General features: G+C 47.6%; 1 protein-coding gene across 2 annotated transcripts in view; it reads right to left on the reverse strand.

The window, feature by feature from the left end:
- The window catches only part of BTRC (beta-transducin repeat containing E3 ubiquitin protein ligase), a 2,926,431-nt gene that overhangs the window by 364,687 nt on the left and 2,542,816 nt on the right, over positions 1 to 18,928 (reverse strand). For both annotated transcript variants that reach the window (XM_069611642.1, XM_069611641.1), the window contains one exon: positions 11,262 to 11,372. In XM_069611642.1, coding sequence (XP_069467743.1) covers positions 11,262 to 11,372 — 111 coding nt within the window. The remainder of the gene's footprint in view (positions 1 to 11,261; positions 11,373 to 18,928) is intronic.

An 18,928-nucleotide genomic window follows, 5' to 3' on the forward strand; every position in this document is an offset into this window, starting at 1 on the left:
GGTCATTTGGATGTTTTTGGAATATCGGAAGGATTAGGCGAGACTGCTGCTTTTCTTTGGTCTTGCTTCCAATTGACAGTAGGACTGTTAAGCCTAACAATTCTTTTAGTAACATCTGCCGGTTGGTTCATAATAGTAGATTTCTTCTTTACCTTTCCTTGGGCTATTTGATCTTGAATGCTTCTTTCCCTTGCTCTTTATCATCAGGGCTAGCAGCATATTTTTGGAGGGTCAAGGAAGCTCTTTTATAAAGGATGAGGTATCCTTAGATGGAATAAAGATTTCCTCATATTCCAAGTCTGAGAGATCAATAGATGGTGGGACAGTATTGGCACCAGTGGTCAATGATTAAGTTACTCACAGGTTTATTATCTCCTGCCATTTTAACACATCTGGTCTGGGCTGAACATGGTTTCAATTGGGTCATTCCAGAAGTCAGTACAGGTACCTGCGTTCTGCGGGATTCAGCGCTTTTCAAAACTTTGGGCGATATTGTAGTAACCGTTGCCTTTATATCAGTTTGATCCTTAACTAACTTTGTCAATATCGCCTCCAATGAGGCCACTTTAGACATAATCAAAAGAGCATTGTTATCCTTACAACTTTCTTCTGTATTCAAAATTGAAACGTGTTGAATTGCTTGATTTGAGGTATCATAGCTGTTCGAATCAGAGCAAGTAGATGAGTCTGAGAAGGATTCCAAAGCCATTAGATACGGTGAGGCAGCTTGGAGTAGTGGTAGAAGACTATCAACAGTTATAATACCCTTGTTTCTGGTCAACGAAGGGCCGGCCATCGGGTTGATGGTGGCTTGAGGCTTGACTGGTAGGGTGAAGGTGATTATGTGATGGTCCGTCCATGCACATTGTTTGTTGGAGATGATTTTAGTATCATAGTTAAGATCAGCAAGCCAGCCTAATGTCCTTCCTTTACTGTGTGTGGGGAGGATGATACAGTGTGTGAAGCCCACTTCCGGGATGGTGTTGGCCAGGGTTAAGTCGTTGTTGTCATTAATGGCATGGAGACCTAAGTTGAAATCTCCTAGTATGATGATCTGTGAGTTAGGCTTGGTGTTAGATGGGAGTAGGGAGGTGGTGCCTTCCTCAAGGGACAAAATAGGGCCAGGGGGCCGATAGATGAAGTGTAAGGTTATGGTACGAGAAGGTGTAAGTGGTAGTTTGACTGTGAGGAGTTCTCCAGAAGGGAAGTGAGAATGTGGGCAAACTCTGAGACCCAGAGTAGTTCTGGCAATAAAGGCTAAACCTCCACCTCGGGAGGATTGTCTGTCTAACCTGATTATGGTGTAATTGTCAGGTAATGCTATAAGGATGGCCTGAGGCGGCATGTAGGCATGTTTCTGTTACGGCAAGGAAGTCTAATTGGTTAGCGACAATAAGATCTGCAATGTCTAGAGCGTGGGCGGTTATAGATCTAGCATTTACAAGATCTGACGTAGGTCAGGTTGGCTAGGCAGCGGCAAGAAAGAAAGAGGGCTAACGTTGTTGGAGCTGGAGCTGATTTTGGAGTTTAGCTTGGTTTTCTTTATGGGGTCTGGCTGGAGGTATAAGGTGGGGAGGTGATGTGGAGGCAGTGTTAAGTCTTGATCTAAGCCTCAAGCTTCTAACGCTCATGGAACAAGGTTGGTTAGGAGTAGGTCTGGTAGCGTACAACTGGATCCATTGAGATGGGGAGAGTGGACAATAGTGATGGACAGTTGAAGTGTTGTTCAGTGAGAGGTTGGTAGAAGCCAGTAGGCATGGTGGCAGGAATGTTGTAGGTTTGATGGGCTCTGCCAGAGGAGGTGCCAAGCTCATAGAGAGCGATATCCTAGGCTTATGAGCGAGAAACATCCTGATAACAATGATTATGTTCTGTGGCAAGGTTTTAGGTAAATAGGAGGTTAGTGTAATTATTAATACTAGAGTCAGTAGAGTCCTGATAATACGAGGGTTGGGTGATCTAGTGGTCAGAGAGGAGTACATGACTGGCAGGGGCACAGGCAGCTTACCTGCACCCGCTATGGACCAGCTTGCACTATCGGTAGTACAGTAAGGGGTATAAGGCAATACTCAAAGTAGTGTAGCAGCAGTGACAGCATGAGAAACTTACAGAGGACAATGCATGGTACACGCTATACAATAACAGTTGATCCAAGATATCTGAAGTAGATTGATGTAGCAAGCGAGCAACGTGCAAAAGGGTATATAGATCACGGTAGAAGCAACAAGGTGCAGCTTATCTAGGAATGCCTAAGAAAGGTGAACACAGGCAACCTGCTGAAGAGCTGTTGCAATACGGGTGTAAGCAGCACAATGTAATTAGACAGAGCTTACTGTGCGCAGGTTAACAAAAACAGTATGCAGCTTATTCATTACAGTACATAGCAAATACCACGTGGACCTGTAAGTGAAGGTTAAGCTGACTAATTGATACTAACAGTAGCAGTATCATTGATCTGGGCAAAGCATAAAAGCTTAACAGTGCCCAGAATAAGATACTATACGGTTATGACATTTATACAAGTACAACTTATATAAGATCGCTAAAGTACTGGATAATGCTAACGGCGACGTCATACTAGGGATGTGCAGACAATTGAAACAGTGGGGTAATTGAATGGCACAAAGAGGGCTCTGGATAAAATATGGCGAATGCTGAAGGACGACATACCATTCCGAATACAGTTCACTAAAGTTTAGATGCAGCTCACGTAGGTGAGGTGAGCGGGGTGTGTCAAGGAAAGTTAAACATTGAGGCGTCAGCTCAGGTTAGTTTACACTTGCTGGTGGGCGAGGGCAGGAGGGGGGTTACCCTGCCGGGTTAGAATGTGGGAGGCAGGAGGAGGTGGGTATTTGGCGGGGCACTCTGAGGTACTCACGTAGAAGAGCTCTCCACTCGACCATCTCAGTCAGGTGCCTTAGTGAGTGCCTTGGGCGAGAGCCGGCTTCGCCTGCCGACGCGTCAGATTGCACAATAAGGAAAGGTGTTAGCCAATGGGCTAGCAGGAGGCCAAAAACAGCCAGAAACTATGGGATTCAACAGTGGCGGCCATCTTAAATATATTTAACCCTTGCAAATAAGTTGATGAAAGAGCTCCAAAATCAGAAATAAGGTGGTCAGAGCGAATGCTGAAGGCGATAAATCGGACTAGCGACTCCATAAATGAACACTGCTGTGATCAGATAGAAGCAGCTGGCATAAAGGTGAAAGCCCACGGGCTTACCTCGGGCGGTCCTGATACAGACCCGTTGTAGAAGGGCACTGCTCCTCTGCAGTGCCAGGGCTGTGAGCTCCTGCTCGGGCGATCCGTTATCTTCTGTTGATTCGTGCTACTTGACATCGGTTTGTTCACAGGCAAGTAGTCAATTTTGTTTTTTGATTTTAGATTAGTGGAAACACTAGCCTCTTTCTTCCCAGCACTTGCTTTAGAGCTTTACAGACCAGTTCTACGAAGGCCCCTGCGTTTCATTTTGAATAATAGAAACTTTATTGTGCCACAAGTCCGCTAACAGCCGACCGTGAAATGGGCTCAAAGGGAAGCGCTACACAATCCCGCAGTCACCAAAACACAACCAGGAAGAGTGGGTAGGACAAAATCACTTTGTCCAAAGCACCAATAGCAAGATTTTAAGGTTAGCTGACAATAGGTATTAATGTAGTGAGACCTGCCCTGCCTTCTAAGTAAGGGGTTTTGGAGCCTGCACACATCGCCAGCCGGAGACCGCAGAAGACAAACGACTCGCTAAACTAATCCTCTCCTCCTCCTCCAGAAAGGCACTGTGGAAAGACTGCACAGCACAGCAGTCATACAGAAGATGAACAACTCTCCAAACAACTCAAACATGTCGATTCAGAGCAGGAGTGTTTTGTAGGACTGTTGTTGTGTTAACTCTTACTCAAATCTGCCAGAAAAACATTAGCATTCTAATGTGTCATTTTTGTACCCACAGCCATGCCATTATTTTGTAGGAAGTGTCTTCCACTGAAACAAATATTGTTGTATGTACAGTATGAATCTCAGGCGGGATTTGATGGCTCTGATTAGGATGTCGATCTTGTTAATAACTTTATGCAGGAATCTGAACCATGCAGCGTTTCATATAAAATGTTCGAAAACGATAAGTTGATATTTGAAGTGTGAATATGATTGAATCTCTCAATGTAATCAATGGCATGAACTCTGTAATGTTTAAAGTGGACATGAGTATATTTGGAGTTAAACAGTCTTGGCAAAAACACATGTTTCCAAGAATGTGAAGATGCAACCAATGATTGCACAGAATGGCCCATGAAAACCCATCAATATCAGTAGAAGGCCATCACATATTATTGTGTAATAGCAAAGTAATAATAAGTACCGTTAGTCAATTTGAAAAGTTGTTACCAAAAATCTGGGACCATATTGTGGATAAAAACCTCTCCCTTTCCTCACTTTCTGTTTGTGCAATCAGCACCATGATGCATGTGGCAGTTGCACATTGTACCCATTTTTGCCAGCTCAGCAAGGAGCGGGCAGGAGCCCCTCTCCCTACAGCTACAGCCTCACCGACGGCTGAACAGCTGACTGCATCGATCGACCCTGAAGCATCCCACTGCAGGCACGCTCCTCCTGAGGTGAGCACATCGCAGCCTGCAGCCTCCCCATGAGGCAGATACCTCATATGTTCATTCATCCTTTCTTGCAATGCCTATCTGAACGTGCATGAAGCGCAAGGCATCCACTTGAGTTGCCGGATCTCTCACGGCACCACGACGAGGCTCGACACGTTGCATAGCAACGTCTGCACACGTAAAATCAGCTGACCAGAACCGGCATACGGAAGCTGGTTCAAACCCTTCCGGTGAAGGCCCGGAAGGTAAAGGCCCTGTTCCACACCTGTTCAGCACTTGGAGGCGCGGCATCTACTCTCTGTCCTACCGCTTAAGGCCTACCGCCATATTGCTCGCAATCTGCTTTCTAATTTTAGATTTCGGAAGGCGTGAGCCAGTCCTCGTACAAAGGACCTTTCCTGTCTTTGCCTATCCCTCTCCCACAGCACGCAGAAACTATAAACTAAGCTCCTGCTCTATCTTCAAAAACACCCCTCGCCCTGAACACTCCTACACATGCAAACAGTCACCCACCAACCACATCAGGCCCCACACTGCCACTACACAAGACACATCAGACCCCACCGCCACCCACCCACACCACCACTAACAATCCATACACACCTCACATCAAATGTGCTCTCCTCAATGTACGCTCCCTCCCAGCATATGCATCAGAGATTCACAACCTTATAACCGACAACAACATTGACCTATTAGCCATCACAGAAACTTGGCTACATGAAGCATCAGGCCCTGCCGTTGCACTTGCACTACCACTAGGCTTCACCGTACTCAGACAAGATAGACCTGCACGAGTAGGAGGCGGAGTAGCCATCATCTACAAAGAGAGCCTCCACCTTTGACTTGTCAGTCACTCCTTGACCAGCAACTCTGACCTTCTATCGGCCAAACTCACACTGTCCCCCAACAGCACCATCAATATTCAAGTACTGTACCACCCCCCAGGCCTCACCATAGACTCTCAGGAACACATCATCCACATACTCAGTAATAACATCAAAAGCTCCACAAAGACCCTCTTACTAGCAGACCACAACTTGTGATTCAGTGATGCTGATGGCAAACCTGCTGTCACCCTCACTAAGGAACTTAATGACTTAGGCTTCACCCAGAAAGTAGTAAGTCCCACACACTCCAAAGGCCGCATACAAGATTGGATCGCGGACCAAAACTGCCTCTCTACTATCACCTCTAACACCTCCCTGTCCTGGACCAATCACAACTCTATCGAATTCACAGTTACCATCGCCAAAAGCCACAAAACTCTCACCCCTGCCACCGCGGCGCAGGTGAGAAGCTCCAAGAAGCTAAACGAGGACAACCTGCACCCTTACCCCAAACATCCCCGAACTAGCACCCCTCTTCGCCAACAACCCTAATACTCTAGCAGACATCTACAAAGATTTTTGTATTTGTATTTATTTTATTTATAAAGCGCAGCCAGGCCCAGGGGCATATGGGCGCATAAGTTAGTTCTGGTTACAAATAAGAGCAGTAAACAGGTATTACGTTGCAGTTACAGGAGGGTACAAACAGAGCAGTCAACAAAAGTTCCGTTGCAGTTACAGGTAGGAATAAACAAAATATAGCAGGTACATGCAAAGATGCATTAAATTACTAAGTGAGCTGGCAGCAGTCCATCATGCTAGGATCGATAGGTTAGGCTGTTATGGAGTCCAAGTTGTGGAGCCAGCACTTCGTTTTGTGTTTGAACCGGTTAAATGAGGGTTCTGCTCGTAAAGGCGCGGGGATGGTGTTCCATAGTTTGGAGGCTTGTACAGGGAAGCTAACTACACCCGAGTTATGAAGTTTGAATCTCGGTATGGTCATGGTGTTAGTTTGTGCTGCTCTAAGTGGTCTCGAAGAAGTGTGAGATGTAAGTTGGTTAGTGAGGTATAAGATGTTATCACTAAAGCAATTAACGAAATAGCACCACTCGAATGGAAAAAAGAAAAGAGATCACTACACACCAATTCCTGATTCACTGAAGAACTCCAGTCATTGTGCTCTTGCAAAAGAACAGCACTAAAAATTGGCAAACCAACCCTTGCGACAGTGCCAAAAACGAGTTTAACTTCATCTCCCACCAATATAAAGCCGCCATCACCACAGCCAAAGCTAACGCATTCAACACACGCATCTCCAATGCTATATCGCACTCTAAAGACATTTTCGCCATTTTCAATGAGCTCATCTCCCCACCTAATACACCTGATGAAATAATCAAAGATGAAGCATGGTGTGCTAGTATCCAAGCTGCCATGTTACACAAAATTGGCCTCCTCCAAAAGAAAATCAAGGACCACTGCAAAGCCTTACCACAACAGACAGGGACTAAGCCAACCAACTCCACACCCACCTCTTCCAATTCTACCATACCTGATTTCTCTTTCAGGGATGCCACTGAACTAGAAGTTATTAACCTACTCAAAAATCTCAAACCCTCTCCCTTTAAAGGCGACATATGCCCACCCAAGCTCATCAGGTACTGCGCAGACTGCTTCGCACTGCTTTTCACGGCCTTCATCAATGCGTACTTCAAATCGGGCATTATCCCGGCCAGCCTCAAAGAGGCCTGGGTCCGCCCTCTCCTAAAAAAACGACTCTGGACCCCCTACAACCTAATTACAGACTGATAACCACTGTGCCATTCCTCCTGAAATTACTGGACAAAGCCACTCATAGCCAAATCCAACACTTTCTAGAAACCCACTCCATCCTAGGGACCAGGCAATCAGGCTTTCCGGAAAGGACACAGCACTTTAACAGCTCTGGTGGATCTAAAGAATCAGATCACTCAAATCATGGACAAAGACAAGCCAGCCCTGCTGCTTCTCCTAGACCTCTCAGCCGCATTCGATCTGGTTGATCACAAGACCCTCACCTCACACCTCACACATTCAGCTAACTTCTCTAAAGAAGCAGCTCTTTGGGTCACCTCCTTCCTCGAGGGAAGAGCCATGAAAGTCTTCTCGGATACAGCAAATGCTACACTCACCACAATTCATTGCGGAGTCCCTCAGGGATCCTGCACTGCACCCACACTATACAACCTGTTCAAGAAGCTTCTCTTCGACAAGCTTGACTTACTTGGTATCACGTATACGAATTACGCTGACGATACGCAAGTACTTCTACCTCTCTCAGGATCATACCACGAAGACGCTAAGGCACTCCATACGATCTACTCCACCATCCAGGCCTGGATGGCGGTAAATGGCCTCTGCCTCAATGGGGACAAAACTGAAATCATGATACTTGGTCAAAATAACACCCTAGCCAAACTAGATAAATTGTACGCTAACTTCACCATTGACAACTCCCTTATCCCCGTCTCCACAGCTGTCAAGATGCTGGGAGTATACCTAGATTCCGCACTATCCATCACCAGACAAGTTAACACCATCACATCCTCCTCTGCGCATACCACCAAACTAATAAACGCCATTAAAACCATACCTGTCCAAACCCAACTGCCTTTCAATAGTCAGAGCAACCATTGGAGCCAAACTGGACTATTGTAATGCCCTCCTGGCAGGCACATCAACAAAAAACGTAAACAGACTACAAGTCACGAAGAATAATGCTCTCTGGGCCGCCCTAAGCATCTCAAGAAGAGAGCATATCTCCCAGGCCAGATATACAGCTCATTGGCTCCCAGTTAAAGAGCAGATCACATTCAAAATCCTCACCCTCACACATAAATGCCTCTCTCTTTCTGCCCCTTCATACCTTTCTGAGACCATCTCCAAATCCTCCTCCACACGTCCCACCAGGACGCAATACACCAACCTACTCCACATCCCACGCATCAATAGAGCCAAAGTCGGTGGCTTAAGCTTCCCATATATCGCTGCTAAGTCTTGGAACGCACTACCCACAGACAGAGCAGAAAACTCACTCCCTGCATTTCGTAGGAAGCTGAAGATCTCATTCCTGGCACAATAAAATGTAACTATCTCGAACCTATGTAAATATACTTCTCTGTAAATTTGTACAAATGTCATACTGTCCCGTAACTCTAGGGATAATCATGTATGTGCAACTAAGATATGTCTGTAACAAGCGCCACGATGCCCTAGGGCTGATGTGCGCTCTACAACTCCGAATAAATAAATAAATAAATTCATACCCTACACATACCTATGGCACAAGACAGTGAGAAAATCTAGGAAAGCATTCAATGAAAACACTGAATGCAACAGCCTCCCTGTCTCTCTCCGTCTTGAGCTGGACCTCCTTAAGTTCCGGAAACACCTCAAGGCCTTCCTCTTCTCTTCTTCTCCCTCTACCGAGCTAACCTTCTTTCTCTTATCTCCTGCTTCCCACCCTTTTCTCTTGCCCAACCTACTCAGTTCACTAACTGGTCGCCTGGTGCACCTCCAGAGCCTCACGGGTCCCAGACTCCCCCTCCAGTTCTGCACTTGCCTCCGGGCCCCTGCACTCTGCTCTTCACTACTACACTCAGAATACGTTCCATGAGAGTGGCACCACTCTGCACTTAACCCAGGCCCCTGCTGTACTGGGCGCACGTGTCCCCCTCCCCCGCACCGCCTGCCTGTAGACTTGCTCGACCTTGAATGTACTAAGCCTAGCAGGTTTGTCTGTCATGTCCTCCCTCTGTCTCCCCTCCCTAGATTGGTTGTGCCCGATATACTCATGAATAGGCCCATAGACCAACCTTTTTTTGTTTCTGTATGTCCTTCTCCCCCCTCCTTCTCTCCCCAATCTTTGTCACGCACTTATACCAGTAGAAATGCCTCTGGCCTAGTATGCTAGTTATTGCTGTTAGATCATTCGGAATCTTCAAGGACTAAGAATTACTACTTTATTCCCTTGTGCCCTTCCCACCTTGAAGCGCTTTGAAGCACTTCACTTTGTGTGTAAGCGCTTTATAAATAAAAAATTACAAATAATGGATCTCTCAAGTTCTATGGCAACAGATGCAATTCAGTAAGCACGGTAAATTGCAAGTCATTATACTCGCTTGACAATGCATAAAAGGTATGCAGCACTTGCACATGACTAGAACCTGAAGCTTTACCCGGCAAAGAAGTCTGAAGTGCTTGTTCAAAGGTTTTTCTTTTTAGAAGACAAAAAGAAGTAGTAAAAGTAGCCAGGATTTGAAAAAGTTAAATTTTGTGCAGGGAATAAAGACTGTATTTGAGTTAAGAAAGATGATGATGTTTAGGGGAATGCGATTTTATCTGAGAAACGAGCATACTCTTGCACATATTGGTTCAAATGTGTCTTTTTAAATCTTGCATTTCAAGTTGGTTCTTCCATAAACACAATTCACAAGGTCTTGCTTTAGAATGCATTGATCTTAAGTCTGGAAGCAAACAAAGGACTGGATTGGTAAAGTTATGTGCAGCAATTGCTAGAAAAAACACATGTAGTGAAACTGTACCACACGCATTGCTTGTTTTCTCAGTGGGTGCTTTTCAAAGCACTTAAACATTCTCAAGGCTAATCTTTATACATTTTAAATCTAACTTTTGCGGTTTTCTGATTTGTTGCAGTGGAGATAAGGTGGTCATCCCAGAACACCATTCAGTGCATACAACTAGTCTTTTTTTTGTGAAGGAATGCTTCTTTGCTCTTCGTCCTTTTCAGTTAGATGGAGAAGTCTATGTGACTTCGAAAGCTAATGTATTATTTTGCCTCAGTATATTATTATCAGTTAGTCTAATAGAAGAAGTAAAAAAATTGAACTTATGTTATGTGTCATTGAACATACAATATACATTAAGAGCACAATTTGGTGTGGCTTGTAACGCTGGTCGATCCACTGCTACTTCAAAATAGTCCCCTTATTTTTACTTCCTTAATGAAACAACACATTCACCACAGATTGATCTGTCTCTGAAGTGGTCTTTTTATATCATTAAAGCCGATCCTACTTACAAGTTAATTCTGATGTGCATGAAAGGATTCCTGAGCATATTGGAGCCGCTACTCCTCGCACTTCCAAGAACCTCTCTCAGCTTTATGTGTTATGCATAAAATAGTGATCCACAATGCACCCACATTGATAATCATCGCAGCCGCCAATGCTCAGATGACTCCAACGGACTGCACCTGCTTTTTTCTGGCACAGGAAAAATGGGTACCATCTGCGGGAATCATGCTGGTACAAGGTGAGGATAATGGTGATATTGGAGGGCAAATTCTCCTGCATCCTCAGAGATGAGGGGATGTGGGACAAAGAATGGAAAGACCGTTTACCATACTTTTATCTCACATTGATGCTATACAGAATGAGGGTGTTATTAGTCTCGGGAGGATATCTCAGGGGCAACGTGCTCCCCTTGGAAGCAAGACGACATGGAGCAACACAGGTTCGATCCCTGGGTCCGCGCTTAGAAACCTCTGGGTATTAAGCGCGTTATAAATAACCATCATATCATTGATAATATAGAAATAGTATACTACACAATAAAACAATTCCCATGAAATACTGATAGAAGAGACATAAATAATTAACAGAAAATGTTTGGGGAAACCAATGTTGTCAGCAGCTACATCTATTCAGAAGCAGACATAAGTAGAAGCGGCTGGTTTCTAAAATCACAAGAATAACATTAATGACAAAAATAGTTGCTCATTCTTTAATAATTTGCAAATAAGACAATTTAAAGCCTTACCCGTCATAGGCCCCACTGACTATCCTCTTGTTATCAAAACGTATACATCGAACCAGTTCTTCATGTCCTTCTAGGACTCGTAAACATGCCCCACACTCTAAATCCCACAACCTAGAGGAAACAAATCAACAAGCACAATGTAAATGTCATTTAAAAATGCTGTTACTATTACAAAGACGAACAAATAGGAGAACAGGATTGTGAGAATCAACAGGCAAACAAAGCATATTCAGCAATTTACTTCGAAACAACATTCAGGTAAAATGAAAATGAATACTTGTAATCGTATACAGATTAACCTTGAATCAACTAAATTGTATCACATAGTGGGTTACAGAATGGCTTGGATTCTCTGGTGGGGGATGTTAATTGTGTGCTGGACTGTACAAGGGATGTTGGGAGAGTTACTGTCCAACCACAGGGCTCGGCGACTAAAGCTCTATCGCAGGTCGTTTCTGAATTGTGTCTGAGGGACGCGTGGCGGGTGTTGCACGGCAAAGCACGCAGCGTTGCCTATTTTTCGGCGGTACATGGGTCCTACTCACGCATCAGTTATGCCCTTATAGGGGATTAGGGATCTGACCTAGTCTCATCGGCGGATTTCCTAGATAGAACTCTATTGGGTCATGCACTGTTAACCCTGGGGCTGGTTAGGAAACATTTTAGACCACCCACTCCCAAATGGAGATTTGATAATTGGATGTTGCAGGATGGCACCTTTCATACTTCGCTGGGAGATCAGATCCGGTAATTCTTGGAGGATAATTGGGGATCCAGGGCACATAGGTTCAAGGAGCTGGAGGCGCGAAGGTGTTTATCTGGGGGTCTGCATTTTGGCAAGGGTTCGGTGCGCAGGGCTCTAATGGAGCAAGTGAGGGGCTTTCAGTTGAAGGTAGCCTCATTGGAGCAGGAACTGGCAAGGAGGAGATGCACGCTGAGGCGGTGGCTGTGTCACATTTGATCTCCATGGGGCAAGGGAATGGCTGAACTCGCACACATGTGCTGAGTGCGATGCTAAGCAGTATTCTGAGGGAGATAAGGCTGGGAAGTTGTTGGCCTTGTTGGCGAGAAAGGAGGGTGGTCCGCATTTATGCGATGGTGTGAGGGATCGGCAGGATACACTGGGCATGAAAAAGGAGGGCATATGCGCAATGTTTAAGGAATTCTATGTCTCTAAGTATTCCAAAAGAAATGGTTTTGATGTACAGCTCGCAGCCCAGTGGATGGAGGAGGAGGTGACTCTTGGAGGGATCACAGAGGGACAAAGGGGGCAGTTGGGAAGAGAAGAACAAGTTACTCTCTTACCTGGTAACGTTCTTTCAATGGGATGGTCCAACGACGTATTCCATATCTATGACAGTAATCACCACAGCTGTGCTGCTTCGGAAAATCTTTCGGCGTCTGCGTCCTGCGTCAATGACGTTGATACGCCGTCCTCGAGGACCTCCTCCGACGGCCGACGTCACCAGATGTTATAAGTAGGACGCACGACGCCCGTAGCCTCAGTTGTAGTTTTTTCCCCCAGAACGTGTGGTACCAGTCTTCTGCCAGTCTGACACACAAAGCCTTGCGGAAACATAAGCTGCAATCGCATAAGAAATTCTGTAGCGGGGAAGGCAGGGAGGGAGCGATATGGAATACGTCGGACCATCCCATCGAAAGAACGTTACCAGGTAAGAGAGTAACTTGTTCTTCGAGGGGATTGGGTCCTCCGACGTATTCCATATCTATGACAGACTCCCAAAGCAGTACCAACGTATGGAGAAGGGAAAATAATTTAGAATAAGAATTTTAGAATCAAATTGAAGAGATCCTGCCCACGGATGGAATCAAGGGAGTAGTGACGTACAAAAGTATGTACCGAAGCCCAGGTGGCTGCATCACAGATGTTACGAATAGGAACACCCCTCTGTAGGGCAGTAGAGGCAGCCATACCCCTAGTAGAATGGGCCCGCAAGCCGACCGGTGGGTCCTTACCCACCAAGCGGTAACACTCAGAGATAGCCAAAATAATCCAGCGAGACAAAGTCTGTTTCGTCACAGCTTGTCCAAAACGCTTTCCAGCGTAACCAATGAAGAGTTGATCGTCCACTCTGACCCGGGACATGCGTGAAATATAAAAGCTTAACGCTCTCCTAGGATCAAGCCTATGGAGCCTCTCCTCTTCCTTACCAGGATGTGGAGGAGGATAAAATGCTGGAAGAACAACCTTCTGGCCTAAATGAAATTCCAACACCGCCTTCGGAAGAAGGGAACGACGAACTCTAAGGACAACCCTGTCCTTATGAAACACAGTGAAGGGTGGCTTAACTGAAAGTGCCTGTAACTCACTCTGCGACAGGAAGTGACTGCAACCAAAAATACAGTTTTAAGAGTTTACAGTCTCAAAGGCCATGAATGCAAAGGCTCAAACGGAGCACTCATCAGAAACTTGAGAACAAGGTTCAAATCCCAACCGGGCACCTGGAAAGGTGTCGGAGGGAACACATTAGTGAGCCCTTTCAGAAACTGAGAAATTAAAGGAATTTTAAAATAGGAACACTCTTCAGACGAGCGCTTAAATATGGACAGTGCCGTCAATGGCCTCGGCTCTAGCATAAAGCGGAGACTGGTGCTCCAGTACCTGAACCGACACTCGCCGGACATTGCCCTCTTAAATGAAACGCACTTGATAGGCACAAACACCAACTTTTTCAAAAGGTCTAACTACCCGAATGTCTACCATGCGGATTCACGTCAGGTGCCAGGGGCACAATGATTCTCGTTCACAAGAGAGTCCCTCTCCAGGTTAGGAAGATCAGGGCGGACCCCCAGGGCCGCTATGTACTGATGCTAGCGGACATCTGGGGAGAGAAATGGGGCCTGGCAGCAATTTATGCCCCCCCCACGCTGACGAAAAAACTGCTCGCCGAGCTTCAGAGCTTGCTCCTGGAGGAGGAGGCTGACGTGTGGGTGCTCGGAGGGGACTTTAACGAAGTAATGGACATCACAGTCGACAGGACCTACAGACGAGCTGGAACATGCCCCACCTCCACGCCGCTCGCCACATTCGCCGAGGCCTCGGGAATGGTGGACGCATGGCGCATACTTCATGGAGACGAGGCAGGGTTCTCCTTCTACTCAGGTGTCCACAAATCATTTTCCAGGATCGACTACGCCTTCGTCCCCCGCAACAGGACCCACAGGCTTCTCAACGCTGCATTCCTCGCAAGAGGAATTTCGGACCACTCCCCGCTTCTTTTAACTCTCAAAAACTCCTCCTGTCGCCCGGACCGAAATTGGCGCCTAAATGCATATCATCTTCGACTCCCTGAAATTGCGGAGGAGCTAGAAAAGAGGACAACGGAATATTTCGAAGTTAATGAGGGCTCGGTGAACTGCCCGATTTCAATCTGGGAGGCATACAAAACAGTCCTACGAGGGGAGGTTATTTCGACGGTCTCCGCCTACCAACAACGCCAAGTCCAGAAGATCAGGGAAGCAGAAACACGCGTCCTGGAGTGTGAGCGACAAGTCCTTATACAAAACACCCAAGAAGCAAAGGAAGCAATGATCACGGCGCAAGACGCCCTCAGTAACCTGTCCCTAGACAATGCACGAACTGCCCACCAATTAGTCCGGAGCCAAATATACGAGAGGGGCGACAAAGCTAACAAGACTCTGGCCTGGTTGGAGAGACGCATGCAAAGCAGGGGACACGTAAGGGCAATCAGATCTCTGGATGGGACATTGTTGACAGAAGACTCGGATATCGTCGAGGCATTTGCCACCTATTACAAAAATCTTTATACCCCACCCATTGGGAATCCATCAGTTGAGCCCTCTCGATACCTCGATCACATCGAGATTCTGATACTCCCGCAACACCAATCTGATCTCCTGAATGCTGACATCACTGACACCGAGGTACAAGATGCACTGGCGCAACTCCAACCTGGGAAAACTCCGGGCCCCAATGGGTTCCCAACTGAAACGTGGAAGTGCCTCGGGGGCATGCTTCCTGCCCACATGCACCGCATGTTTATACGCAGCAAGGAACTAGGAGCACTTCCTCCAGACCTCAGGAAGGCATGCATAGTTGTCATACATAAGCCTGGGAAACCCCCGGAGGAATACGCCTCCTATCGTCCGATATCCTTGATCAATGGAGAAGCGAAGGTCCTCGCCAAAACACTCGCTAACAGACTGCTGCAAGTGATGGAGACCCTCGTCCACCCAGACCAATGTGGATTTATGCACAATAAATCAACTCGGATGAACTTACGCAGTGTCCAATTGGCGCTGTCCAGGGCAAAGGAAATACCAGCCCCACTCGCCCTCCTGGCGGTGGACTTCGAAAAAGCCTTTGACTCTGTGGGGTGGGATGCTTTGTGGTAAATCATGGCTAGGATGAACCTGGGGCAGACATTTATATCCTGGGTAAAACTTTTATATGCATCCCCGGAGGCCACGGTGAGGGTGAACGGCAGGTCCTCCAAACCTTTCCCCCCCCGTGCCGCACGAGACAGGGATGCCCGCTGTCTCCACTCCTCTTCCTCCTTGCCATCGAGCCGCTAGCGATCGAGCTTAGAGCTAACACCAACTGGACTGGTTTTGTCTGGCCGGGAGGGGGAGAAGACCGCCTCTCGCTCTATGCGGATGACCTACTCATATACCTCAGTAACCCGAGTATCTCATGCCCGGTGATCTCCCGCATACTCAGGGAATATCAATACTTTGCAGGCTTGAAGGTTAATGAGGCCAAAACCGTCTTCTTCCCGATTCAGGGTGGCGAGTCGGCGATCCCAGAGACCTGCCCATATCACGTCTCTATCAGGGAACTCAAATACCTGGGTATACGACTCGACCCGACGCTTGACGGGTTCCCCCGGCTCAATATACAACCAGTCATAGAGCGGTTCAACAGAGACACCCCCCATTGGCAATCTCTTCCCCTATCACTAATGGGCCGGGCCACATTATTCAAAATGATGACCCTTCCAAGACTATTGTATGTCCTCCAGAATGAACCATTCCCCATCCCCCGAGAAACATTCGCACTCATTGACAAGACCCTGCGCACACTAGTATGGGGCGGGAAACAATCCAGGATTGCCCTTGATACGCTCCAGAGATCGGTGTGGGAGGGTGGCATCGGTTTACCCTGCATACGCACCTATTACCTGGCCACACAGATAGGGGTGGTGAATGACTGGATCCACGCAGATCCCACACTCCCGCACACCCGTATAGAGCTGGAGATCATGTCCCCGCTAACACCGCTCCAAACCCTCTATGCCACCCACGATCAACTCCCGGTGCTTCCCAAAATGACCCACCACATCCGGCGCGCATGGCGGGCCGCACACAAGCTAATCGGCTGGGAAGAGCAGCCAACACTGTCGCAACCCATATGGCACAATGCGCTCCTCCCGGAACTAGTGAAAATGGGCTCCTTCGGTCACTGGCTGGCAAAAGGAATACAAACATTAGCACACGTTATACAAGAGGGTCGCCTCCTGAGCTTCGAGACCATGCGCGAACAATTTGACCTGGCACCCATGGACCGGTTTCGGCATGCGCAACTATCCCACTCCATCCGCACCCAATTCCCCGACACTACGGTCGTACCTCCCTGCTCTCCCATCGAGACCAATATCCTTCCACAGCGCATCTCCTCTAGGGTCACTTCCACTCTCTATCAGGCCCTTAACTCATTCGGGGCTACACAACTCGACGGGCTAAAGGCAAAATGGGAAAGGGACCTGGGCCCCCTGGAACCTGAAGATTGGGTGGAGGCGTTAATGTCCCCCAGAGAAATTGGAATAGAATCCAAGCTCAGACTAATACAATTGAGGATTCTCCATCGTTCATACCACTCACTCACTGCGATGGCCAGATGGGGTGGAATAGAAGACGGGACATGTGTCCGATGCAGAACTGAACCAGCCACCTTCTACCATATGATATGGGACTGTCAGGCGATACAGGCCTTCTGGGTGGGCTGCATCAACACAATCTCAGCCGCTCTGGCGACACCAATCCCTAGGGACCCCAAGATGATACTCCTGGGCATTGGGGGTGAAGTAGACCTGTCCAAATATGAGAAACTGTTTTTGGCAATAGCATTGGGGGCAGGCAAAAGACTCATTGCGGCCAATTGGGGATCTGCCGAACCACTGAGCCTGAACCGTTGGACCAATGAGTTGGACAGGTGCGCAACCTCAGAGCGCCGGATCTATAATGCAAGGGGCTGTCCCCGCAAATTCGAAAAAATATGGGGTAAATGGCTAGATGCTCAATGAGCCCCGCGGGTGGGGGTACACCGGTAACGCTGCTAGCATTGTTTGCCTGCCCTGTCCTATTGATGTCTTACGGTCCTCGGCCCTACGGGCTCAGTTGCTATGGATAATTGCCTTCAACGTGTATACCGCTGATTCATGTCTTATGCGTGTACGTTTCTCTATGTTATGTTGTTAAAATTCAATAAACAGAGTTATAAAAAAAAACAAATATGGACAGTGCCACCAGGTAACCTTTAATGGTACCCACTTGAAGGCCCCTGTGGGCCAAAGAAAGCAAAAAAGACAGAACCATGGGAATGTCACATGCAAAAGGATCCTTAACCCTGCACCAGTCGCAGAACTTACGCCAACGGTACAGGGACTTTGTTGCGGGCCGTCTGGCCGAGAGCAACACCTCCATCATGTCTTCAGGGATGTCCCAATCCTTATACCTCAACCTTTCAGAAACCAAGCGTGAAGGTTGAGGGATCTGACCTCTGGATGGAAAACCTGACCCCCCTCCTGTGAGAGCAGATCGTCTTGGTAGGAAGACGACGTGGAGGACAGATGGACAAGTCAAGAAGGTCCGGGTACCATGTCCTCCGGGCCCACGCCGGAGCAATGAGGATCATCTGGGAACCGAACCTCCGTAACCTCCGCAGTACTTGTGGGATGACGGGGACTGGAGGAAACGTGTATAGCAGTTGGAATGACCACTCCACCACGAACGCGTCTCCTAAGGCTCCTTTTGGAGGAAATTCCCGCAAGCAGAACCTCTCGCACTTCCGGTTGACACTGGAGGCGAAGAGATCCACTTGAGGGGTCCCCAAAAGGGCGAAGATCTCCAGGAGAATCTCCTGAGCCAACTCCCACTCGTGAGAGATCGCGCTCTGCCTGCTCAGAGCGTCCGCCGTCTCGTTTTTGTCTCCGGCCAGATGAACTGCTGAGATCGAAACTTCCTGCTGGATTGCCCAGAACCAGAGCTGCATCGCCTCCCTGCACAGAGGAAGTGACACTGCCCCCCCTTTTTGTTGAGGTAGTGCATGGCCACCGTGTTGTCCGTCAGGATCAGGACATTCTTCCTTCGCACAGTCGGCAGAAAAGCCTTCAGGGCTAGCCTGACGCCCCTCAGCTCCAACAGATTGATATGGAGTCTGGACTCCGACGGAGACCAACGACCGCTGACTGTCAACTTGTTGGCATGAGCTCCCCATCCTTTGAGGGATGCGTCCTTCACAATCGTCACCTTCGGCCAGGGTAGCCAAAATGGAGCCCCCTTCATCAGATTGTCTTCGACGGCCCACCACAGAAGGTCCTGGGCGACCGAGGACGGCACCTGAACGGAGTCCGCCATCCTGCTGGAGGACTGAGACCACTGGAGCTTGAGCGTCCATTGCAAAGATC

This window comes from Ambystoma mexicanum, chromosome 8 (genome assembly GCF_040938575.1).
Source record: "Ambystoma mexicanum isolate Mex_15411 chromosome 8, UKY_AmexF1_1, whole genome shotgun sequence".
In the NCBI taxonomy this organism is placed as follows: Eukaryota; Metazoa; Chordata; class Amphibia; order Caudata; family Ambystomatidae; genus Ambystoma; species Ambystoma mexicanum.